This window comes from Bos javanicus, chromosome 8 (assembly GCF_032452875.1).
Source record: "Bos javanicus breed banteng chromosome 8, ARS-OSU_banteng_1.0, whole genome shotgun sequence".
Taxonomy (NCBI): Eukaryota; Metazoa; Chordata; class Mammalia; order Artiodactyla; family Bovidae; genus Bos; species Bos javanicus.
Genome location: NC_083875.1, coordinates 77,857,189 through 77,884,717, shown reverse-complemented (window position 1 = coordinate 77,884,717; position 27,529 = coordinate 77,857,189). Strand labels below are relative to the sequence as shown.

General features: G+C 40.4%; 1 protein-coding gene and 1 pseudogene across 1 annotated transcript; both read left to right on the top strand.

Annotated features, from left to right (window-relative positions):
- The first annotated feature begins 3,501 nt into the window (after positions 1-3,501).
- Positions 3,502-5,751, top strand: LOC133253491 (phosphoserine aminotransferase-like; annotated as a pseudogene).
- Positions 5,752-14,930: 9,179 nt separating this feature from the next.
- Positions 14,931-26,715, top strand: QNG1 (Q-nucleotide N-glycosylase 1). The gene is made up of 4 exons (XM_061426040.1): positions 14,931-15,530; positions 16,053-16,312; positions 23,582-23,777; positions 25,918-26,715. The coding sequence occupies exons 1-4, from the start codon at positions 15,194-15,196 to the stop codon at positions 26,148-26,150; spliced, it is 1,026 nt and encodes a 341-aa protein (XP_061282024.1). The 5' UTR covers positions 14,931-15,193; the 3' UTR covers positions 26,151-26,715.
- Positions 26,716-27,529: the final 814 nt, after the last annotated feature.

The following is a 27,529-nucleotide window of genomic DNA, read 5'->3' as shown; positions in this document are numbered from 1 at the left end:
GTGTACATTGTAGCTCCTGAAGAGGCAGTGGTTAGCAAAGCTATTTTGGAGAGACCAATAATTACACCAGTAAACATGGAGCAAGAAGGTTCATTGTATAGTATGTGTTTAAGAGGCAGAAACCAACATCTGTTCATGCACATGAATGTATATACATTAACAAGCATGTTACTTAAAATGTCAAACTAGGAATTACAGTGTGTTGAATAAAATTATGCCCTCGAATCCTCTTAGATTAAAAAAATGGGGCATTGTATACACAGGTTAACATCATTTACCCAAGCCAGACCTTGGTATTTCAGTTATTTGACTTGTGAGAAATGGATACCTGAAAAATTAAAGCCCAGGCATGTATACGTTTGTCTATATTTAGAATGGGGAGCTAATCTGAATCAAGGTGGTAGGATGTGCAAGTACACATTAGAAAATGTAAAATGCAAACATTTTGTGGGGTTGGGCTTCCCTGTTTGCTAACTGAACAACATGCACTAGCAACAGTGTTGGGGTAAAAAGATACACTAGCTACCCTATGACCTCAAAGCTTTCTATTCTCAACCTCACTTTGTCCAAAACCAGTAAGAATTTCCTAACCTCCCTCTCTATAGCTCTCCCCACTATTTCTCCCTGCTTCCCCAAACTCAGGCCTATAACCCAGGAACCTGTAATTAGGAATAAAAGTTTGGTCACCAAAACCTCACGCTTTTCAAAAATTTTCCCCATCCACCTCCCCCCTGCCTTTTTTTTTGCAGGCATTCAGGCGGGCTCTTAGTTGCTGACAAGGGACTAAACCTGTGTGCTTATGCAGTGGAAGCTCAGAGTCCTAACTACTGGGCTTCCAGGAAATTCCCCATTTTCCCCTTTGCTCCTTTTTACCCTGAAGTCTTGCTACCATTAAAGACAGGCTTCATTGGAAAGGAAGGGCCACCTTGTTTACCTAGAAAGAAGAAAGGGTATATATAGTAGGGAAGGAAAGCATATAATACCCGCTTCTCAGACCAAAGGAGGATAACTGATTTTGATATTAATGAGGCAGATTTGGCAGAAACAGTAGAAAGTGCCAGCTAGGTCCCTCCAAGACCTTCCTAGGGTTCAGCATGGGGCAGGGCAAGTGAGAGCAGAAATTTCAGATAGGTTAAGTAAGAAGCCAAACACAAGACTGATTTCTGTCTGGAACCCTGCTAAGTGTTCCTATGACCACATAAACTAGTAAAGCACAGCAGAATGAAGGCATATCACGTTTGGCAGAGAGAACCTGAGATTTCTCTCGTTATCTCAGAATTCCCTTTGCTTCCTATGTGGCATAAGAGGAACACCAGTTAAGTGCTACGGGGCTTTCCATAGGGCCACCATGATGAAAGGGGACAGTTACTGCATAGTGGGAGCAATATGGTAGACAGCTCAGCTGGGGACTGGTTGGAGACAGAGCAGAATCTCAAAGGATTGTCAATACCAGTGAAAGCCAAATGAGATCAAGTTGGTCAAGGAAAACCACTGAGCTGAGTGCTAGAGAAACCAGACCACCAGTTAACGCTAGGTTTGGTTACTCAGTGGTAACCATAGGGAGAAGAGATGCCAAAATTAAGACATGAGACAAGGCCCTTCACTTTCATTATCAGAAAACCTAAACCTTCTGCAGTCAGACCTCAAAAAGTCTTAGAAAGGTGGAGATCAAGAGCTTTTAGTGCAAACAGCCTTAAAGGTCAGATCTTGAACTGAATAATTATCTACCTTGAATTAGATCATTTTAAACTGGAAGAGATCAACCTACTTTTGCTTGGCAAGTTTATGTGTTTCTTCTAAAGTCAATGGGAGTTCAAAATTACCAAGGAAGAGGGTATAAGGGAATTTGAGACCTCTAGAAATCTCTTAAAAGCAGAAGAGATCAAGCTAAACTACCTTACCTACATATGTTCCAGGTGGAGGTGGCCCCAGTTGGGTTAGAGCCTTTATTCGGTAAGATCATGTGACCTTTTTAATTGAGATCATTTATTCATACCTGTGTTTCAAACTGGCACCAAATCTGTGTACAGTTTGGACTTCAGAACTCTGGAATCAGACTGAGACCACATCATGGCTTGACTGATTCCCTGCCTTATCCTGCTGCCCTCACCCTGTTTATCTGAGAGCAATTCCCCAGCACATCCCTGGTGCAAGAATCCCTGGGTTGGGCTCTGCTTCTAGGGGTTTGATCTAAGACAGCTGAGCTGGAGCTAGAGCAAAAATTTATTTCACTTAGACATCCTTGACATAGATTTTGATGCAGTAAGTCATGAGACATTGAATTATCTCCTGAAGAAGGAGTGAGAATTTTTTTTACTTAATGAGGAATAGCTGCATTCTATTAGGCAGGAGTATTGTTGAAGGTATATATATATATGGGAATAAAATTGTTTTTGATACTGAACAGCCATAAGGGTGAATTTTATTAAATAATACAGCATCAGTTTTTCTTTTCTAATAGAACCCAGGTTTCTTTTTAGACTTTTTCTCTCCCAGTTGTATAGACTTCATGAGATAGAAATCTTGGTCATTTGAGATGCCTTATCACCCAAAAGTGTAGGCATTTGACCCAGGCTTGCCCAACAATGCACTTTGTCCTGGGAATTTGTACCTTGAACAAAATAATGGAAACAAGGTAAAATTATCATATTTTTTCAGCAGCATCAGTAAAACCTTGGGTGGTTCCTGCTCTCAGTATTCTAGAACTGCCTGATTTCTGTTTACATATCTCGTTCCCCAGCCTTCCCTTCCATCCCAAGAGATTTTTCACAACTTTCTCATTTTATTTTTTTTATATTTATTTGTTTATTCGGCTGCACCAGATCTTAGTTGCTGCACATAGGATCTTTAGTTGAGTCATGTGAACTCTTAGTTGGGGAATTTAGTTCCCTGACCAGGTATTGAACCCAGGCCCCCTGCCTTGGGAGTGCAGAGTCTTAGCCACTTGATCACCAGGGAAGTCCCATTTGTGACTTTTTAAAAAATTAATTTTCCTTAAATTAATTAGCTGATCACTTGCTATTATATGCAGCCCATCAAATGAAGAGTCTTTTAAATTTTTTATTGAGACATAGTTGAGGTACAATATTATATAAGTTGCAGGTGTACAATATAGTGAGTTACAATTTTTAGTTATACTATATAGTTATTATAAAATATTTGCTATATTCTCTGTGTGTGTAGTATATATCCCAGTAGCCTATTTATTTTACACATAGTAGTTTGTACCTCTTAATCCACTACCCCAGTCTTGCCCTGTTTCCCTCTTCCCACTCCTAACCACTGATTTGCGCTGTATAAGTCTACTTCTGTTTTATTATATTCGCTAGTTTGTTGTATTTTTTAGATTCCATGTGTTAGTGATATCACACAGTATTTGTCTTTCTCTGTCTGGCTTATTCCACTAAGCGTAATTTCTCCAAGTCCATCCATGTTGTTGCATTAAGGGGCTTTTCTTGTACAGGCAGCATTGCTAATTTCAAGGGAGGAGAGCCACAAAGTATGGGTGACAGCTTCCTGCTCCACCTCAGCTGCCACTACTGCAACCAGTGTCACTTGGGCCTTCACAGCGATGCCATTTTGGGCATAAATCAGTCATTTTCTAGGAGAGTGCCAGGCCTTATCTCAAGGCTGCCACTGAACATACAGAGCAACTATCAATGTGCCCTAAGTTTCTGGCTTTCTCTTTCACTTTCAGACTTTGATAAAATACCACACCTCACAGGCAGTGGATCTGCCTTCCCTAACAGTCACCGAAGCGCTGGATGATGCAATCTGAAATGCTAGTGGAGTTAACTCCCAGCAGGGAAGTTCAGTGCAGTTCAGTTCAGTTGCTCAGTCATGTACTCTTTGCAGCCCCATGAACTGCAGCATGCCAGGCTTCCTTGTCCATCATCAACTCCCGAAGCCTACACAAACTCATGTCCATCACGTCGGGGATGCCATCTAAGCATCTCATCCTCTGTTGTCCCCTTCTCCTGCCTTCAATCTTTCCCAGCATCAGGGTCTTTTCAAATGAGTTGGATCTTCGCATCAGGTGGCCAAAGTATTGGAGTTTTCAGCTTCAGCATCAGTCCTTCCAATGAATGTTCAGGACTGATTTCCTTTAAGATTGACTGGTTGGATCTCCTTGCAGTCCAAGGGACTCTCAAGAGTCTTCTCCAACACCAAAGTTCAAAAGCATCAATTTTTCGGTGCTCAGCTTTCTTTATAGTCCAACTCTTAACATGCCCAGCAGGGAAACCTCTGGCCAAAAGGAAATAGAAGAGAGATACTGACTGCCCACTGATAAATCCTCTCTGGCCAACTCTACCTATGCCACTATCTGAAGACACCTGGAGGTAGGTGGTCAATTTCAGCTCAGGGCAACAAGCTACTGAGCTCTGTGTTGTTAGAGATATAGAAAGAATTATTAGGCCACAAAGAGCTGGCATTCATGTTCTTGAAATGAGCTACAGCCTATCAGCTTTAGCTAAGATTATTAATAACATATAGAATCTTGTGCAGAAATTGTTAGCCATTCCAGACAATGATTTTTGTGCAAAGAGGAGGGTTGGATGAGCCAGTTCCATGCTATCCCCTTAAGCTTGATTGACCTGAAAGTAGGGAGGTGTGCCAGCCATTCGATGGCAAAAGCTTGGTCACCTAAGGCCCCAGAAGCCTTGAAGTTTGGGAACTGTGAATGTTATCCATTCTAAACTTAGAAGTTACAGGAAAATTCTGAATCCAAGACCCTGGAACCTCAATCAGGTCACCACTGCATGTATCACTGCACAAATGAGACCAGGCCCAGAGCAGAATTTTGCTTTGTTCCTGATGTCAAAGGAGCAGTGGCTACTTTTTGACATGTCCTCAAATTTCCCATATAAACCAGTTTGATGTTTAAAAGTTTGGTGTGATTTTTGATGGTGCCCAGAAGAATGCTGGCTCTGTAGGGGTCACGATGGTGATATTTCAAGATATCCTGCTAGGGTTTGCCCTCAGAGAGTGCCCTTCCCTTGTGGAATACAAAGTGCAGGCCGGAAACAACACTTTATTCAACACAACTCCCTTCCTTGTTTCTACAGCATCAGCTTGGTCTTGGAGTAGATCAAGAATAACAGTGGCAAAGGACTTCCCTGGTGACCCAGTGGTTAAGACACCATGTTTCCACTGCTGCTGCTACTGCTGCTAAGTCACTTCAGTCGTGTCTGACTCTGTGTGACCCCATAGACGGCAGCACACCAGGCTCCCCCGTCCCTGGGATTCTCCAGGCAAGAACACTGGAGTGGGTTGCCATTTCCTTCTCCAATCCATGAAAGTGAAAAGTGAAAGTGAAGTTGCTCAGTCGTGTCCAACTCTTAGCGACCCCATGGACTGCAGCCCACCAGGTTCCTCCATCCATGGGATTTTCCAGGCAAGAGTACTGGAGTGGGGTGCCATTGCCTTCTCCGATGTTTCCACTACAGGGGTGCAGGTTTGATCTCTGGTCAAGTAAGTCACCCCCTCAAAAAAAAAAAAGAATAATAGTGGTGAAGCAGCCATGAAGCTTAGTTCCATCAAATCTCAAATGATTTATCATATTATTGATAATTCTGAAGGATTCTATGTATATCTAGTGAAACCCAGAATAGAAGCAAGATGAATATTTCACTCTGCATTGGCAATGCCAATGGAGATGCCACTTTAGAATAAAAGATTTCTTGATAAAGCTCTTGAATTCACTATAATTTCCTTGAAAGGGCATGGGTCTGTGGGAGGTATCATGGCTTCTTTGAATAATGATGGCAGGATAGAAGATGTTCAGAAGTTGGTAGCCTCCATGAAATATTCTTTGGAGATGTATCAGTGACGAACACATCCCAACCAATATGCACTCTGTCCTTGAATAACGTACAAAGTTTAAAGTAACTTGGGAATTGCTCCAAAAAACCTTAACAAACATGGCATTTTTCTTGAATGGACATGTTTATTATGGCTTCCCATGTGGCTCAGTAGTAAAGAATCGCTTGACAATGGAGAAGAGAAACGTTCTGTCTCTGGGTCAGGAAGATAGAGATTCTTCTTTTTCAAGGAACAACAGCAAAACATCCACAGCTGGTGGGACTTGCATGCATGTCATCAGTTGCTTCAATCGTGTCCAGCTCTTTGCAACCTCATGGACCATAGCGCACCAGGCTCCTCTGTCTGAGGGATTTCCCAGGCCAAGAATACTGGAGTGGGTTGGGTTGCCATTTCCTCCTCCAGGGGATCTTGCCGACCCAGGGATCAAACCCACATCTCCTGCATTGCGGGCAGATTCTTTATCACTGAGTCACCAGGGATTCCCCACTTGAACTGAAGTGTTTGAGAAATCTTCCTCTTGCTTTTCTAACAAACTAGCTTAGGTTGCCTTTGCTGCTACTTTTTCTAGCTAGATCTCAGTATTCAGACTTGATTGTGGACTTAATTATGCAAATTACAGTTATTTGTATCTAGAGGCACACAAACACAAAGCGTGGGGGTGGGGTGAATGGTGTCTTCTAGGAGCGTGATTCGTGATCCTTTACAAAATGACAGCAGTGGGGTCTTCTGGGTTCCAAAGCTGTTAGTTCAGGGCAACACCAACGGCATGCTAAGTGTTCAGGAATTCCAGACTAAAGGGCAAACTGGAGATTGTTCTCTGTACTGTAATTCTCATCAAGAGATTAAAGTGACATCCTACATGTTTATATAGCAAAGTCTTTTTACTACCAAATAGTTTATATCCCTATGCATTTATATTTCCAATAATGTGGTTCTCGGTAATACATTTAGAGATTTTTAGAATTTGATAGAATCCTTGACTTCTTGGGTTATAGTAATCTTAGCAACAGTGGTGGCCCTCTCCCCTTCCACCTTCCTTCCTTTTAAAGAAATATTTGGATACCAAAACCCCCCAAAAAAAGATTTAGAAGTTCTCAGGTTCACTTTTGTTTTCCTTTGAAAGAGTAGAAAAGAAGGTTGGTTGGTTGGCTCTTTTTTAGTTAAGCCATTGAACTAAAACTCTGTGTTAAACTCTCGTATCCTTTGTTCACTTGAACGTTCTCTTTATAGTATTTGAAGAGAGGGATACAGTGAATTTTGGAAGATCTTTCCTGAAGAGTCTTTTCCCCTATTGTTTAGACACAATCGACACAATCAGAAGTTTATGTTGAAAGGTAAAGAACATTACAATCATAAAACATCAAAAAAAGAGAGAAAGAGAGGAGAATTTCCTCCCTTTCTCCCTCCACAAACCTCTCTGAGAGACCGTTTCTTCGAGTAGTTTGTCCAGTGTGGTGTAGACTGTTTCAAAGTTGCGTCTGTTCCAGGCTCCCCACAAAGCAGTAGCCAGCACACATCACTTGCCAACCAAACTTCCTCTTTCCCTCTCCTTCGCTGTCAGTGCCCTCAGACTACACCTCATAGATAAAACATTAGCACTTAATCCCTGCCTCAGGTTCTGTCACCATAGTTTTCTTTCGTATCTATTTATTTTTGCACTTTTTAAAAGCAGATTTTTCACATATGTTAGCGTTGTGAATCTCCTCTCTGCCCATACCTTTTTTTCCCCCACTACTATCTAAGTGATCTACTGCCAACTGGCACCAATTCTCCAAATCAAAGTATGCATTGCAAACACAATTGTGTGATCCTTTGCCGGGGTCCAGCCCTGGTGGATCCAGGGAATTCGAAGTGGGGACGGCGTCGGCGAGGATCTGCAGGAAGAAAGCCTGGCTTACTGCAATACTTTACTAAAAAATACACCAATCTGTCTACTTCTGTTCCTCAGAGTCTCTCCCGAATATTTCGGTGTCTTTTTTTTGGTTGTTTAGTTTCTTCCAGTTTTATTGAGATATAATTGACATGCAGCACTGTATAAGTTTAAGGTGTACAGGATAATGATTTGATTTACATACATTAATTTTATTGTGAAGTGATGATCATAAGTTCAGTTGAACATCCATTACTTCATATAGGTGCAAAATTAAAGAAAGGAAATGTGTTTTTCTTACAATGAGAACTCTTAGGATTTACTCTGTTAACAACTTTCATATATAACATCCAGCAATGTTAATTATATTTGGCATGTTGTACATTAAAATAGTACTTATAACTGGAAGTTCATAACTTCTGGCTGCCTTCATTCAATTTCTCCCCCCTACTTCCACATATTTGAATATCAGTTCTGGAAACTTCTTTAGCTTGTCTTTGAGCAGTGCAACAACCCCTTTCTTGATGATTTCCAGACTCCATTCCACTGACAGCTCAGCTCCAGCTTGTAGCAACCTTGAGCTAACGGTGATTACCAGACCAATATTTTGTGTTATATCCTGAAATGAAGTGTGGTGAGTTCAATATTGTTCAAAGAGACCGCATGTGCAAAGCAGTGCATACACCAAGTCTGGATGGTGGTGAAGAGAATTTGGCAGACAGGCAGGAACTGATGATCTCTAATATTCAAATCACTTCTTCAATGACATTTAAGTCTTGCTTGGAATCTGCTAAAGGAACATCACTGGAACTCAGCAAACTTCTCAAGGACTGTCTAGCTTATTCCAGAACTTTGTTGTGTAATCTGTACACAGCAAGGAAAGTAATTATAGACTATCAGTTTACTGTAAAAGGATACAACACGGGAACAGCCAGACACAAGAGATGGATAGGGCAAAGTATGTAGGAAGGGATGTAGAAGGCTTGTGCTTTCCCATCCTGTTACTTTCCCTGAATCTCACCAATCTGGAAGCTCTGAACTGAGTTGTTGTTTTGTTTTGTTTTGTTTATAATACTTACTTCTTCCTCCAAAGTAGGAAATATTAATATTTCACTAGCTAAAAGTAAACTATGGTTCAAAAAAATTCTAATCGGTTTTGAACAATAGTAAGAATGTTAATGCTCTATAATGGAAATGATAGTTATCCTCAAGAGTTTTCATCAGAAGGAGTCCATTCTGTCCCTAATCCAAGCCTGGAGGTGGGATATTTTACATACAATAAGAATAGAGTAGGAAGAGAAGAGTCTTTTCCTTTCTCTTCTTTTCTAAGAAAACTAGGATAATTCCCTGTAATGCAGGAGACCTAGGTCTGATCCCTGGTTGGGAAGACCCCTGGAGAAGGGAACGGCTACCCTCTCCAGTATACTGGCCTGGAGAATTCCATCAGTCCATGGGGGTCACAAAGAGTCAGACATGACTGAGAGACTTTCACTTACACTTTCACAATGCCCTAGAAGTTGAGAGTGAATTTTAACAAAGTAGTCAATTTTAAGGGGCTTCCCAGATGGCGCCAGTGGTAAAAAAATAAAAAATAAAAAACCCACCTGCCAATGCAGGAGATGTAAGAGATGGGGGTTCTATTCCTGGGTCAGGAAGATCCCCTGGAGGAGAGAATGGCAAGCCATTTCAGTGTTCTTACCTGGAGAATCCTGTAGACGGGGGAACTTGGCAGGCTATAGTGTATAGTGTCGAAGAATTGGACATGACTGAAGCAACTTAGCACTCACGCATGCAGTCAATTTTAAATGCGATATATGGATAAATCAAGGAAAAACTGAACTGGAAAATTACACAGTAGTGAACTATATCTCTTTTCTGTTGTCTTCTTGGGGCTTTAGTCTATTGATCACTTTGGGAGAGTCATGAGAAATGAAAACAACAGATATCCTACCTTCACAAAATCCATTTTACTTCTTTGTTTTCCTCCTTCTGCATATATCAGAAACTACTCCTATCTAGCCATTGTCCACTACTCCCATCTAGTCTATTGTCCATCCATTGCTCCAGCCAACTTTTGCAACTTATGCTCAAGAATGCATTTTAACTCATTTTCTTTAAGTATCTGTCATAATCAATCATGACAGAAAATAGAAGATGTAGCAATGATTGTTGCCAATGCCTGAAATTTAATTCAGCTATTCAGACTGACGGTTCACTGATAATTGGAATAATCAAACTTGATTACTGGTCAGGAGGGGGAAAATTGATAGGGACACAACATCATTGATCATGCCTCCCTCTCTGATCTTCTCTTCAAAAGCCTATGCCTAAGGGATAGAGCTTCTGGTAAAGGTTTTCAAAAGAAACATACTCACTTGGTATGTTTCCTTGGCCCTTTAGAGCCATCTTACAACTATAAAGCCACATACTAATGATAGAAAAAGAGGAGCCTAGTTCCTTGCTGACATTCTCAAATAGCTGCACCAGCCTTGGAGTGTCTACTTCTGTGGTTCTTACTGTATGATAATAACAATCTCTTTTTCATTTAGTCACTGGAGTCTGGTTTCTGTTGCTCACGTATAACTCTACCCAGACATTTGATTGTCTACTTTTCCCACTAAATCATAAGATATCAGATAGGATCTGCTACCTGTGTAAGCTAGGATGCTTTCATAGAAAATAATAGAAAACCTAACTCAAAATGTCTTTAACTATAAAGAAGAACTGTACAAAAAAGATCTTCATGACCCAGATAATTACGATGATGTGATCACTGACCTAGAGCCAGACATCCTGGAATGTGAAGTCAAGTGGGCCTTAGAAAGCATCTCTACGAACAAAGCTAGTGGAGGTGATGGAATTCCAGTTGAGCTATTTCAAATCCTGAAAGATGACGTCGTGAAAGTGCTGCACTCAATATGCCAGCAAATTTGGAAAACTCAGCAGTGGCCACAGGACTGGAAAAGGTCAGTTTTCATTCCAATCCCAAAGAAAAGCAATGCCAAAGAATGCTCAAACTACCGCACAATTGCACTCATCTCACATGCTAGCAAAGTGGTCCTCAAAATTCTCCAAGCCAGGCTTCAGCAATATGTGAACTGTGAACTTCCTGATGTTCAAGCTGGTTTTAGAAAAGGCAGAGGAACCAGAGATCAAATTGCCAACATCCGCTGGATCATGGAAAAAGCAAGAGTTCCAGAAAAACATCTATTTCTGCTTTATTGACTATGCCAAAGTCTTTGACTGTATGAACCACAATAAACTGTGGAAAATTCTGAAAGAGATGGGAATACCAGACCACCTGACCTGTCTCTTGAGAAATCTGTATGCAGGTCAGGAAGCAACAGTTAGAACTGGACATGGAACAACAGACTGGTTCCAAACAGGAAACGGCTGTATATTGTCACCCTGCTTATTCAACTTATATGCAGAGTACATCATGAGAAACGCTGGACTGGAAGAAGCACAAGCTGGAATCAAGATTGCCGGGAGAAATATCAATAACCTCAGATATGCAGATGACACCACCCTTATGACAGAAAGTGAAGAGGAACTAAAAAGCTTCTTGATCAAAGTGAAAGTGGAGAGTGAAAAAGTTGGCTTAAAGCTCAACATTCAGAAAACAAAGGTCATGGCATCCGGTCCCACCACTTCATGGGAAATAGATGGGGAAACGGTGGAAACAGTGTCAGACTTTATTTTTGGGCTCCAAAATCACTGCAGATGGTGATTGCAGCCATGAAATTAAAAGACACTTACTCCTTGGAAGGAAAGTTATGACCAACCTAGATAGCATATTCAAAAGCAGAGACGTTACTTTGCCAACAAAGGTCCATCTAGTCAAGGCTATGGTTTTTCCTGTGGTCATGTATGGATGTGAGAGTTGGACTGTGAAGAAGGCTGAGTGCTGAAGAATTGATGCTTTTGAACTGTGGTGTTGGAGAAGACTCTTGAGAGTCCCTTGGACTGCAAGGAGATCCAACCAGTCCATTCTAGAGGAGATCATCCCTGGGTGTTCTTTGGAAGGAATGATGTGAAAGCTGAAACTCCAGCTTGGCCACCTCATGCAAAGAGTCGACTCATTGGAAAAGAGTCTGATGCTGGGAGGGATTGGGGGCAGGAGGAGAAGGGGATGACAGAGGATGAGATGGCTGGATGGCATCACTGACTCGATGGACGTGAGTCTGAGTGAACTCCAGGAGTTGGTGATGGACAGGGAGGCCTGGCATGCTGTGATTCATGGGGTCGCAAAGAGTCGGACACGACTGAGCGGCTGAACTGAATTGAACTGAACTGATAAAGAAGTTTATTAACTCAGATAATTGGAGATCTAGAAGTAAGACAAACTTAAGAGTAGACATAATCCCATGATTCCAGTTCCATTTCTCTCTCTGCCGTTCTTTTGACTTCCCCTATATGTAGACTTCTGTTCCAGTTACCATCAAAAGGACTGTAGTGGGGGCTTCCCTGATGGCTCAGTGGTAAAGAATCCACCTGCCAATGCAGGAGACATGGGTTTGATCCCTAATGCAGGAAGATTCCATGTGCTGCGGAGAAACTAAGCCTGCTCACCACAACTATTGACCCTGTGCTCTAGAGCTTGAGATCTGGCAACAAAAGAAGCCACTGCAATGAGAAGCCCATGCATCTCAATTAGAGAGTAGTCCCCTGCTTGCCACAACCAGAGAAAGCTTCACAAAGCAACAAAGACCCAGCACAGCCAAAGATTAATTATTTTTAAAAGAACTGTAGCAATTTCAAGCCTCACATCCAATAATAACTATGTCCAGAAGAATTGTCAATCACTTCTCAAAGTTCTCCTGGAAAAGTTTTTCTGGAAGCAGCCTTCAAACCTATTCTTGCAACTCACCGAGGTGAACTGGGGAACATGCATGATCCTAATCCAATCTCTGGCAAGAGGGTAATATTACCCTTAGACTAGTCCAGACCTCTGGAGCTGAAAATGCTGTGCTACATCAACTGTGAATGAGAGAGGGATTTCTGAACATCAAAATCCTGTTGGGAAGAAATTCTGACAAAGGAAGGCAAGGATGTTGAGTAGGTAAAGAACTCACTTTTTGTACTCCCAGCATCTTGCAAACATACTTAAAAAAAAAAAAAACTCCACCCTACACATGCAAAGTTTATACTTTATCTCAACAAGTTCCTTGAGAGAAGGAATAATGTTTTACTTCTGTTTATACTACTCCTGTGTCTAACTCAATAGCCTGAACATAGTAGAATTCAAGTTGTTGATTTTTCTGTCAACAAGCCTCAGAAAATAGCCTAAATTATTTAACCTCTTGGATTCTTTTGTAGATTGCTAGAACTTCTTGCTAATCCATCAACTTTTTTTTTCTTTTGGCCACATGGCTTACAGGATGTTTAGTTCCCCACAAGGGATTGCAGCTGGGACAACGGCAGTGAAAGTGCCAACTCCCAACTACTAGACCACCAGGGAACTCTGTACTAATCAACTTCTTTGACTCCCAAGACTTAGAACTGCTGGGATAGTCAACAGGTCGACATTTATTCAATAACTGTGTTACTGTATTAGTTACTTTTTCAAGGAGAGCAAATCATCAGAGAAGGCAATGGCAGCCCACTCCAGTACTCTTGCCTGGAAAATCCCATGGACGGAGGAGTCTGGTGGGCTGCAGTCCATTGGGTCACTAAGAGTTGGGCACGACTGAGCGACTTCACTTTCCTTTTTCACTTTCATGCATTGAAGAAGGAAATGGCAACCCACTCCAGTATTCTTGCCTGGAGAATCCCAGGGACGGGGGAGCCTGGTGGGCTGCCGTCCATGGGATCGCACAGAGTCGGACACGACTGAAGCGACTTAGCAGCAGCAGCAAATCGTAGTGAAGTTCTTTTTTTTTTTTTTGTAGTGAAGTTCTTAAAAGCTCCTTTTTCTCATCCAAATGGAGAAGAGGGATGAAGATGTTCTGCTTTTCTAGGGGCACAGTTGTCAGATGTAAAGTTCCAAATCCTCCCCAAATTCATAACTAGAGATGACTACTGATGATTGTTTTTAATAGTTGATTTTCAAAGATGTGAACATGTAATATGATCCATGGAAATAAAAGTCTCTAAAGGAGAAAAAAAATATTTGCTTTCTTTCTAAAATTTCATCACTAGGCAAATTTGGGTCATTGACTTCTAAAATTCATTCCTCATCCTACTAGAAAGTTTGTGTTTTTTTTGTTTTTGTTTTGTTTTTAAAGTTTGGGGTTGTGAGGGGATACGTATATCTTCTAATAATGTCTCCTCAGTTGATTAGAGCCACTGACATAGCCCCTACCTGACCAGGATAGTTGGCATTGCTAAGCTTGGTTCACAGAAAGTGCCTTTGACTTGGAGATCTCATCTCAGCCTAGACCACTGCTGTGACCAGGGACTAAGCACTGAACCACTCAGTTTCTCTTGCAAAAACGGGGATTACAGTTGCTGCTTTTGACATGGCCCAAGACTAACTGGGATTCAGTATTTCAGTATTTAAGCACAAATCCAGACACACAATATTAATTTAACAATTTAAATGGATGTTTCCTCATTCACTTCTCCAAACATTCCAACCAGTCCTAAATCTCCCAATGGGCCTGGTGTGCTTATTTGCTCAGTCCTGCCCGACTCTGCAACCCCATGGACTGTAGCCTACCAGGCTTCTCCGTCCATGGGGATTCTCCAGGCAAGACTATTGGAGTGGGTTGCCATTTCCTTCTCCAGGGAATCTCAACCCTGAGATCGAACCCAGGTCTCCCGCACTGCTGACGGATCCTTTACTGTCTGAGCCACCAAAGGGGCCAGGAATACAGCAAAATGAAGAGGACTGCCTGGGGGATAGGGGTTGGGGGGACCGCCAACCCGTGTCGCAGTCTTGGGGTGGCTCGGTCCCCGACACGATGACCCACGGCCATAAAGTTCCTCGAGTCCCAGGAACTTGGCTGCAGCGTGTCGCCAACGGTGTCCTGCCCAGACTTCGCCCTCAGTAGGCAGGAGAGGCGCGAGAGCCGAGTGAGAGCAACACAATACACCGGTTGGAGTAGCTGAAACTCGGGCCACAGCGTTCTCGCAGGCCCACCTGCCCGGGGGAGGGTGGGCGCACGGGCAAATCAGCTAAGTCCTCAGGTCTTAGGTTGGGCAACTCACAGTAGGCGCGCGACCGACTCTCGGAAGCGGTTTCCGGACCTTCAGAACCGGAAACGGGTCTGGGCGCGCGCCCGGGCCCGAGTGGGCGGAGCCCCCCTCCCGGAAGTGCCTGCAGCCTCGGGCTGGTTTTCGCTGTGCCCCAGTGGTGCGCGCGGGGCCGTAGGGGTTTGGGGACCGTCGGTTCTCTTATCCTCTCTGAGAGGGCGGGAGCCTGTTAGGGCAACGATCCCGCGGTGGCAAGGAAGGGAAAGTCGTAGGGGACCCTGGCCTTTGTCCCTGCTAGAGAGGAAAGGGCGTTTGGCCAGCCCGCGGGCAAAAGTGTCGGTTCCTTTTCCACAGAAGTGCGGGATGGATGGGCTTCTGACTCCCAGGGAGTCTGCAAAATTCATTGCCGAGAACAGTCGAGATGTGTTCATTGATGACGGAGGCGTGCGGAGGGTGGCCGAGCTGCTGCTGGCCAAGGCCACGGGGCCCGAGCTGCGCATTGGGGGCTGGAAGGCGATTCACGAGCTGAACCCTAGGGGCACTGACGAGGCCGCCGTTAACTGGGTGTTCGTGACAGACACGCTCAACTTCTCCTTCTGGTCGGAGAGTGACGAGTATAAATGTCAGGTGGGGTTCGGGGGGAAGACGTACAGTGGGTACTGGTCCCTGTGCGCCGCGGTCAACAGAGCTCTGGACGAAGGTTGGTACCTCTACTCCCGGTCAGACCCAGTGGCGTTGAGATTTCATTTTACTGGGAGGGTCCCACAGAGTGGGCTGGGACATGGAATAATGTATTGATAAGATGAATTTATTGCCGGTACCTCTGCTTAAAAGTACGAGAAGAAGCTGGCATAAAATCTTTCTTCAGTGTGAAATGATTCTGATTTTAATACTTAGCACTGTCGCAGCTAAGACTGAAAGTCGGTTTTCTTAGGAACGCCACTCTGATGATATCTGAGGAGCAAAGGGACAAATATTATCCCACACTCTACACAGTCAAAATACATTTGGTGTAATATTACAATTGTTAGAAGTGATTGAGTAAGTACAGACGAGCAAATACAGAATGAGGGATCTGTTCCTGATTTTTAATTATTCATCTACTTTTAATTCATTCCTGTAATACTTAAGTGGTTTCATTTTAATTGTATGTTGTAAAAGCAAGGGCCTAATGAATATAAAAGTATGACATTGTTCCTCTGCATGTGCTTTTCTTCCTAAGGGATCCCAATAACTAGTGCTTCCTACTATGCAACAGTGACCCTTGATGAGGTTCGGCATATACTCCGGTCTGACACAGATGTCCCCATGCCTTTGATAGAAGAGAGGCATCGGATTCTCAATGAAACCGGGAAAATTCTGCTTGAGAAGTTTGGAGGCTCTTTTCTTAATTGTGTCCAAAAAAGTGATAAAAGTGCTCAGAAGTTATTGCACCTGGTAGTTGAAAACTTTCCTTCTTACAGAGATGTGACTCAGTTTGAGGTGAGTTGCTCCCCTTCTAGAGATTTTAGAGTTCTTAATTATCTTCCCATAGATATCTCTTTTACTTTCAGAACTCCTTTCGAGAATAAAAATTTAAATTCTGGAATTTTTTCCTAATGGAACTAAGGAACAGTAACAAAATTGTTAAGCAGTTTTTCAAAGACATTACTTCTCTTAATGTTTTCTAATCAGTGTATTTCCTTTATTCTTTTGTCCTTTACAATGTTTCAAACCTAAGAAAACGCTAGACTTAACATGATGTCACTTAGGGATAGTGAGGTCCTTTTAATACTTCAAAAACTTTACTTCATTGGATAAGAATCAGAATGTATACTAAATTTTCTCTTAAAAAAAATTTGATGTTGAGTTCTAATGTATATATACTATGTATTTCCTTTTTCATGCACAGGGTAGTTTAACAGTATCATTTGCTCTGTGGTACAAAGACTTCCCTGGTGGCTCAGACGGTAAAGCGTCTGCTTACAATGCAGGAGACCCAGGTTCAGTCCCTGGGTCACGAAGATCTCCTGGAGAAGGAAATGGCAACCCACTCCAGTATTCTTGCCTGGAGAATCCCATGGACGGAGAAGCCTGGTAGGCTACAGTCCATGGGGTCGCAAAGAGTCGGACATGACTGAGTGACTTCACTTCACTTCTTCACAAAAAAATTTAAGTAGGCATACTTTTTAAATGGTGAACATTTTGTATACTCTCCTAGTATACACCTGGATTTTATTTTTGTATAATTCTTTTAGAATTCATTATCACTGTGTATTTTAACTGTTGAATAGAATTAAAAGTAACAAGAGGGACCATATATATAAATCTCTTGACTAAGTTAATAGGTACTTATGTCAACTTGGAATTTTAAAGCTACCCTTTTGTAATCACAACAACTAAAATGGTAGTATTGTTCAAATCTCTCTTTATGATTTACAAGGTATTTGCATGCACACTCATTTGATCCACAGAACAATTCTGTAGGGCTAAGGACAAGGAGCATTATAGTCCTATTTGTAGACTTGGAACCAAAGTCTCAAAAATAGAAAGGTTAGCTAATGTACAATATCTTAGGTCATTTAGTCAAGAAATAGCTGGCTTTTCAGTTCTACTGTAAAGTGAAAGATGCCTGATTATGTTAAGATTCTTTTAATTGCAAGTGACAGACACAAAACAAGATTTGGAGATAAATATCCAGGATCAGGGACTCAAAGCCATGGGGATTCAGTCCTCTCTTCTTTGTTTCTGTTGACTCCATTTTTCTCTTACCGCAGACCAACTTTCTCCATGAAGTAGAAAAGTAGATAACTGATAGGACCTACTGCATAGCACAGAGAACTCTACTCAGTGCTCTGTGATAGCCTAGTCTGTAACTCTACTCAATACTCTATAGTAGGAAAAGAGTTCCCCATTTTATCACTTTAGCCACCAGGGAGAGAGGGAGGAACTCTCTTGCTTCCAGTTCTAAAACTCCTGGACAAGGACTGATTGACCTGGCATGGATTATGACCAGTTAAGTGTGCCTGTGGAGAGTAGTACGGATGGGACACAGGCAGTTCCTAGGGAAGAGACCCTAGGCCACTGTTGAACTTCATTCTCTTCTGAGGAACCATTTTATTAATGCAGAGGTTCCTATGAGCTTTATGTTAGTCTTCAAAGTATGTCATTTCAACCTTGTTTTTCAGGAAATTTAGATCAAGTTCCTTATTTCATACTGGCCATTTAAATATATTAAACAGTGTATAAAAGAAATCAAACTGTCATTCATGTTGCTTGGAATCTGTGTATTCCAGAATCAACGTGGTTGTTGTAGAAGAAGGGCTAAGATTAAATTTAACATGACTTTAGGATGGTGGCTAAGTTGGTGAAGAATCTGCCTGCAATGCGGGAGACTTGGGTTCGATTCCTGGGTTGGGAAGATCCCCTGGAGAAGGGAAAGGCTATCCATTCCAGTATTCTGGCCTGGAGAATTCCATGGAGTGTGTAGTTCATGGGGTCTCAAAGAGTCGGACACAACTGAGCGACTTTCACTTGCTTACTCCCTTACTAGGATGGAATGAATTCAGGACATCAGGTAGTTGTTTACTTTCAAGTTGTCCTGAATTTTTGTTTCTGTGAGAGAAAGGAGTGAATTTTTTTGGTAGATAAGATTGAGTTAGTAAGCGTTTGCTGAAATTCTCTTTTATTTATAGCAGAGTGCTTTCTTTTCATTTGTTATATATGCTGAGAAGTTCAATTAGAAACTGTACCAGGATATAGATTAATTTTTAAGGCTGATAACACATTTTTTTTTTTCCTTTTTGGCCACACCATGCGGCATGTAGGCTTTTAGTCCCTTACCAGATATTGAACCTGTGCCCCCTGTATTTGAAACTCATAGTCTTAACCACTGGACTGCCAGGGAAGTCTGCGACTGATACATTTTAAAATGAAAATTAGTACCTGAGCCATTTCCCATCAGTACTCATTTCTAAAATACATTCTTACAGAAAATTCCCCAAAATGTAACAAAAATCAAATTTAAACATTTTAGTACTTTCTTAAAGAAGCTTCCCTGGTGGCTCAGACTGTAAAGCATCTGCCTGCAATGCAGGAGACCCGGCTTCGATTCCTGGGTCGGGAAGATCCCCTGGAGAAGGAAATGGCAATCCATTCCAGCACTCTTGCCTGGAAAATCCCATGGATGGAGGAGCCTGATAGGCTACAGTCCATGGGGTCGCAGAGTCAGACACGACTGAGCGGACACGACTGAGCGACTTCACTTTCACTTTCACTTAAAGAAGTATTACTACATTTTTTCATTTTTCATTTATATTTTCATAAGATTATGATTATTGTTACCCCAAGGCACTATATTTCTTGAATCTCTGTGACTCCTCACATAACACTGAGTGTATAGTGAGGACTCAATCCTTTGATTAGTTAATTTTAAGTTACCTTTACATATTTATTTATTTTTAAAATTTTTTATGGAGTATAGTTGATTTACAATGTTGTGTTAGTTTCTGGTGACATAAATAATTCACCAAAGCAAATCAGTTATACATATGTCTACTCTTTATTATTTATTTATTTTTTTGTCCACTCTTTTTTAGATTCTTTTCCCATTGCAGAATATTGAGTAGAGTTCTCTGTGCTGTACAGTAGGTCTTATTAGTTATCTACTTTATATATAGTAGTGTGTATATGTCAATCCCAATCTTCCAAATGATCTCCCCCCCAACCCAATTTTCCACCCCTGGTAACCATAAGTTTGTTTTCTACATCTGTGATTCTGCATATTCATTTAAAAGATAAACAAATAATTAAAGCACTTTGCTCAATTCCAAGTCTAAAGGAATTCTGATGAACTTTTGGCACTGCTGCTGAATTCAGAAAGTGATAAAATCAAATGTATTTTTAAAAATTTAGTTGATTATTTATTGGCTGCACTGGGTCTTTGTTGCTGTGCTCGGGCTTTTCTCTAGTTGTGGCAAGCAGGGGCTATCTCCAGTTGTAGTGCAGGGCTTCTCGTTGTGGTGGCATCTCTTGTTGCAGAGCACAGGTTCTAGGTGTGTGGGCTTCAGTAGTTGCCGCACTTTGGGCTCCGTAGTTGTGGCTCATGGGCCGTAGAGCTCGGGCTCCGTAGTTGTGGCACATGCGCTCAGTTGCTCTGAGGCATGTGAAATCTTCCAGGCCAGGGATCGAACCCATGTCCCTTGAATTGGCAGGTATATTCTTATCCACTGTACCACCAGGGAAGTCCTTTCTATACATATTTAAAATTTTTTTTCTAATTGCAAAAGTAAAACAAATTAATTATAGAATTTGGATAGTACAGAGAAGTGGTCTTTATTCTGCCAAGAGGTAACCATTGTTCACAATTTGGTCTTTTTCTGTGTGTGACTATATGTATATATATGTATAGAGACTATAGATATATATATGAGCTGGGAAGAAATATGCTATATAAACTGTTTTAAAATTTAATATATTATGAGCATCTATGTCAGTAAAAATTCTTTCACAGCACAACTTTTTTCCATGCTACTCTTCTTAATGGCTTCATAGTACTCCACTGTATTGATGTACATTACCATAATTATTTGCCCAAACTATTTTACCACAATAATTGTGATATATAGTTTTATTTTTAAATTAAATTTTATATCTTATTGTTTCCAGTTTTATGTAAAAATAAGCAATATTGCACAGCAGTTTAACACCCGTAGTTATTTCCTTAGAATGAATTCCCCGTAATGGGATTACTGAGTTAGAGTGTGGCCAGGATTTTCAGACTTATAATACATAAAAATGGTTACACTTCTCCAGGAAAACAATAACAAAGAGGATCAGCAGTAGCATATTTGAGTGTCCTTTTCCCTACTCCTTCATAATATTGTAGTAGTATCAATTGCTGTATTTTTTAATCTTCAGCAAGTTACTAAAAATAGTTATTATTGTTTTTAATGTTACACTTATTTACTGAGATTATCATTCATTTTTAGACATTGTGAACAAGTTAGTGAAGTTAGAGAATTTGTCTAAATGCAACAGTTTAGATGAGTGATTTCTCAACCTGGCTGTGCCCCAGAATCAGGAGACTTCAGAATTCAGATACATTTCCAAAGCACCACCATCAAAGATTCTGATCACTGGGTAAAAGAACTTTATTTTTTAAAGCTCTTAAAGTGACTCTGATTTAGAATATTCAGTAACTATTGTTGTTTAGTTGCTAAGTCATGTCCGAGTCTTTTTCAACCCCAGTGACTGTAGCCCGCCAGGCTCCTCTGTCCATGGGATTTTCCAGGCAGGAATACTGGAGTGGTTTGCCATTTCCTTCTCCAGGCAACTTCCAATCCAGGGATTAATAAACCTGCATCTCCAGTGTTGGCAGGTGGATTCTTTATCACTGAGCCATCAGGGAAGCCCATTCAGTAACTATATAAAAGCCCTAATTAACAAATCAACTTCCTTTATGCTAACATACTGATAAATATACATGAAAAGCTTGAGCTTTTCTCCCCTGGTGGTTCAGAATCAGCCTGCAATTCGGGAAACCTGGCTTTGATCCCTGGGTTGGGAAGATCCCCTGGAGGAGAGCATGGCAACCCACTCCAGTATTCTTGCTTGGAGAATCCTCATGGACAGAGGAGCCTGGTTGGCAACAGCCCGTGGGGTTGCAAAGAGTCAGATAGGACTGGGTGACTAAGCATAACTGATAACATGTTACGTTATGATTAAGCATTTGTAATTCTTGACCTTTCTATTTGTTCATGATAAGTTTGTTGCAGAAAATCAACTCATGGTTATAGTGTTTTACATTGATTATTATTTTATAAAGGTACTATTTTGAAAATATTTTATTTGCAAAGCAAAGCTTTAATGCAAAGCATTATGGTACATATGTGTTATGTACTTAGTTGCTCAGTCATGTCTGACTCTTTGTGACCCCATGGGCTGTGGCCCACCAGGCTCCTCTGTCCATGGGATTTCCCAGGCAAGAATACTGGGGTAGGTTGCCATGCCCTCCTCCCGGGGATCTTCCCAACCCAGGGATTGAACCCAGGTCTCCCGCCTTGCAGGAGGATTCTTTACCATCTGAGCCACCAGGGAAGCCCTATGGAACATATAGGGAATTGTTACTAGAGAATTTACTGGTATTTTCAGTGATAGCAGTTAATATTTTAGAGATGTAGGTTTGGTTACTAAAATTATTTGACTACTAAAAACCATATCAGCTTCTTAAAAAATGCTTTATAGGTGATTTGAATTTATTTTTAGATTCTTCACTTGAATTTTTTTTGTTTTCATTTTAGGGTTTTATAATCTAACCTTCATGATATCCTAGTTGGCTACCATGGAAACAGTGCTCATGATGTGACAATTTGTGTTGTGTTAGATGCTGGCACTGATTTTGTTATATAAGTCTGGCTCCTAGATTTTTCCTGTTTGCTCTATGCATGTATGCATGTTAAGGTGTTTCAGTCATGTCCAACTCTTTGCAACCCTATAGACTGAAGCCTGCCAGGCTTCTCTGTCCATGGGAATCTCCAGACATCGTGCTCTCCTCCAGGGGATCTTCCCAAGCCAGGGATTGAACCCATATCTCTTATGTCTCCTGAATTCGCCGGAGGGTTCTTTACCACTAGTGCCGCCTGGGACACCCTTGCTCTATGAATCTTGTTAAAAATAGAAGACAATAGCTTCTATTATAATATATATTATGATGAATACTTCTTTTTGGAACAGTTTTATTTTGTGAATTAAGTTTTATGCTTGCTATTCAATAAAGTTTACTTGAATTAGAAATCTAGTTACCATCTACAAGTCCAGCATCCATAAAGGAACAATTTCCAGGTTGTCCATATTTTGGTAGGTTTGGGAATATAGATTATTCCCAGATGATATAGAAATATTTCTTAGTGGTAATTTCTTCCCCCATCACTCAATGTAATTTACAGACTTTACACCAAAAAATGAGTATAGGTATTTGCCCTAAAAAACAAAATACTCAGTTTCTTAGTGGTGGCTTTAGAAAATTTAGTTAAAGAAAAATGGAAAACTTAGTTTACTTAGAAAAAGTACATCTGGATTGATTGCAGGGGGTATTCTTTAAGGTTAAACAATATTAAGTTATTTCTCATTAGGATAGTATAGCAATATTTTAAAAGAAGTAGTTTTAATAGAGTTTTTTTTTAATAAATAAAGGAATCTATATTATCATCTTAAAGAATTTTTATATGGAGTCTATCCTTGAAGAATTTAATTTCATTTTTTATTTACTTCTTTATGTCATTTACTTATTTAAACATTCTCCAAGGTGGTCAGAATGTGTTTTGGGAGCCAGTGATACTTTTTCACAGTTAGCAGACTCACAGTTGTAAAAGATGATTTGAGGTCATTAGCCTTGGTATTAAGACTAGGAGTAGATTGTAATTATATTTTTCTACAGTCCATGCTAATCTAGCCCTTAAACATAGTAAGCAGATAAATTATAGTGGCACAGAAATATGTATGTATATAAAGTAATGTCATTGAAAAAGAACTAAGTAGTACCATGATGACATGAATTGTATTTTATGTGTTTTGAAAAATAAAGGAAATAAACCTGGAGTGATAATTTAGTATCTATAGACTCCCTTTTTTTCTATAAAAGGTCTATAAATTCTTACCAAAGAGTAAGATTATTTACCCTTGAAAAAATGTTTTCGATGTGTACCTTTTTTTAATAGCATACATAAGGCTTTCAGATACCCAGGTAACATTCATATTCTCTTCATTCATCAGGGGAAAAGAATTTCTTTTTACAAAAGGGCCCAAATCCTGGTGGCAGATACATGGAGTGTATTAGAGGGGAAAGGAGATGGCTGCTTTAAGGACATCTCCAGTATCACCATGTTTGCCGACTATAGATTACCTCAGGTTCTCGTTTACCTGGGAGCCCTGAAATACTCCAATGAACTACTGGAGAAGCTTCTCAAAGGTTTGCTAGCTTAATTAAGACATTTTTTGTTATACTGTGAATTGTTCAGTCTTTGTCATTTCTTTCACAGAAGGTCTTCCCTTAAAAAAAAACCAAAACACTATTATTGTTAAAAGCACATGTAAAGAATGCAAGGGCAATTAAATTATAGAGAAAATTGGTTTTTGTTTTTTACACCGTGGAATATGGTTATTGCTGGAAATCACACTATCTGGACATCATCATTTCAGAGTCTTACATTAAAATGACACCTACATTTATGTCACATGAAGGTGTGCAACACTAAGACAGTTCAGGTTTGTATTCAGAGTGTTATTAATTAAGCTTAAGAGCACACTACACTGTGAAATAAAAAGTGGGCTGACAGATAAATATGTACTGGATTTTGAGTGAGGAGGCTCCAAGGTCTGCTGCTGGTTTATCTTGCACAAGTCACTGACTTTTCTAGGCTGATTTATTTGCCATAAGTATAGATGATTGTGTTTGTATGAAAAGTAACTTTTCGCTTTTTAAATATCCCTTTGCATAAGGAAAATAATTATATTGTACAATTTTCGTGTTAATTTCTCTTTTAGGGGCAATATTTTCAGCTACTTTTTTCTTTATTTTTAAAAGAAGTTGTTTTTATGATGAGTAATTTTCTCCTGTGAAATAGATTTCAATCACCCAAAATAAGAATGACACAGCATATAAAGGTACCATTATTCCTATGGTTGCTTCTACCAAATTTTTATGTAGCCTCGGGCAATCCATTTTGCTCATTTCCTCATTTGAAAAATAGCAAGCTGTTCTATGTCATAATACTCATGTCTGGGATCATTAATTGTTGAATACCTTTAAAGGGACAACCTTTAGCAGTCAGGGCTTCTTCTACATACAGCCATAATCAGTTGATTTTTTTGGGGGGGAGGGTATATGCAATACACATTCCTATCTTTATAAACACTTTCTTGCCTGGTTTCCCCCACCCAAATTTTCTTCTATTCAGTTCAAATCCTACACATCCAAAAAGGCTTAACTCAAATGCTAAGTCAGTGTCTGTTCTTCCACTTGTCCCAAGGATCAGAGATAGAGATATGGAAGGGACACAAGTAACACTATTTAAGATCCCAAGGGACAGAATGGAACCAGTGTGGGTAGGGCATTTCCTCTAGGTCTCAGTGGATCACAGGGCTTCTCAGCTACTGCGAAGCTCTGTGCAAGAGTACCGATTGGTGGCCTGAGGCCAAATATAGCTTGCAGATGTGTTTTGTTTGGCTTGAACAGTGTTTTAAGCAATTTTTAATTAGTTATCAACACTTGACAATTAGATTTCACATGAAATTCAATTTTCTGATTTCCAAGAGAAGAAAAATGCTCAAACTTTGGGGTCTACCTTGACGGGGCAGCATTTTGCATCCAGCTGCTGCATCCACTTACTCTGCCTGCCTCATCTTTAACGACAGTTGAGTTGCTAAGCCCAATTCTAGTCTCCCTGGCAAAGCACTGCCAGTGTCCACCTTGTAGGATCAGATATACTCTGGAGATAAGCACTGAATACCTGTAGGATCTAGTGGCTCTGTATTCAGGCCGAGCTGACAGAAGGATCCTGACTCTGAAGAACAAGCATGGTTTTCCTTGCTCAAGCTAAGAACTTTGATCTCCTAGGTTTTTCTTGATGTATCTGGAGTGTCCACAAGACAACATTAAGTTCTCAAGGGTAAGGGAGGTGCTGTTTATTTGGCCCCCTGGGAGTCCTCCAAATTTTGCAGTAATTTTTTTTCTCCAACATCAAACCCAAATTTTAAATCCTCTCTTTTAAATAATTTAATAATCTTGCTGTCATATTTTCAAATGTATGGCTCACCCATATTCAATTAGCAGATATTTATTGGGGAGCTAGTATATACAAGGGATCATGCTAGGTCCTATGAATATTGAGACAATCAAATCAGACACAATCCCTGTCCATGTGGAACTTAACTTGCAATTTTGAATTAATGCGAGTTTAGACATGGTTTAAATTACCAAAAATAAATAAAGTCTGAGATTTACAATTTGAAAATGAGTACTGTTTACTGCATTTTGTCCTACAGTAAAGTTTTGAATACATTTTATTTCATTGACTATTAGTGCTTATTTTTCTTTTTCTTCCTTGCAGGAGAAATGCTCTTTTATGGGAATAGGCAAGAGGTAGAAATCAGAGGGTGCTCAGTTTGGTGTGTCGAGCTGATCCGGGATTGTCTTCTGGAGCTTATTGAAAAAAAGGGTGAAAAAACTACTGGAGAGATCAATTCCATTCTTTTGGATTATTACTTATGGGACTATGCCCGTGATCACAGGGAAGATATGAAAGGAATTCCATTTCATCGTACACGTTGCATATATTATTGACCCATAGTGTAAACTGATCCTAAGAAATTCCTTGCATTTTTGTACCATAATTATTTATACAATTCTGCTTTGATATTAAGAGAAAGTGGTAGAGGTTACAGCAACAAGAAAATTGATTAGCCAGACTCTCTTAAAATCTTTTCCTGACATATCACCCTGTATTCCTAATTTTATCCTTTGTTTGCTTGTTTAATTTTGACTATATTTTCCCTTTCTATAGATACATGAGAGAAATAATGAAGAAAATTTAATGCTTTCTTTAAATCTCAGATTTCTTAAAATTAATCATGTCTTATAATGATCTTTAGTGATAATATTTCATCCATTCAATCGGTATCTTTTTTCATGGTATAGTAATTTTCTGTGTACCATAATCATTTGATATGAGAGAGAGTAGGGTCTTTGCTGTATTGAATGCTGCCACTCTTATAGAAATCAATCTTGACAGATATTTTAAAACTTTTTGTTGATTAACATAATGATTTTCAATTTAGGATATCTTTTTTTTTTCCAGAGTAACTATATTGAAATTCATTGAATAAAGATTTTTTAAACATTTCTTAAATATGGAATGAATTGTTTCATTAAATAGAATTTGCCACATATATTTTTTTAAAGTTTACTTGAATTTGATTATCTATGTTGTAGGACTCTCATTTCTCAGCTTCACCACCACTTTTGTCTAATGTGGTTAGTCATTCAGTCATGTCCAACTCTTTGTGACCCCACATACTGTACCCTGCCAGGCTCCTCTTTCCATGGGATTCTCCAGGCAAGAATACTGGAGTGGGTTGCCATGCCCTCCTCCAGGGGGTCTTCCCAACTCAGGAATCAAACCCAGGTCTCCCACACTGCAGGGGAATTCTTTATAGTCTGAGCCACCAGGGAAGCCCATCGTCTAACATAATCTTGATTTTTGTTAATTATCTACCTTGTCACCTCACTGTGTGTAAATTAGGGAAAGCTCGGAGAAGGCGATGGCATCCCACTCCAGTACTCTTTCGGGAAAATCCCTTGGGTGGAGGAGCCTGGTAGGCTGCAGTCCATGGGGGTTGCTAAGAGTTGGACATGACTGAGCAACTTCACTTTCACTTTTCACTTTCATGCACTGGAGAAGGAAATGGCAACCCACTGCAGTGTTCTTGCCTGGAGAATCCCAGGGATGGGGGAGCCTGGTAGGTTGCCGTCTATGGGGTCACACAGAGTCTGGCATGACTTAAGTGACTTAGCAGGGGCAGCAGTCATTTCTCCAAGCACTTTACTGCCATCTGCTGGAAACTTGTCGGAGTAACTTTACAAATGACAAAGTGGGAATGTGAATGGGGCATCTGAGTCCTATACTGCCTTTTTTTTTTTTTTTTTAAATTGGAGTGTAGATG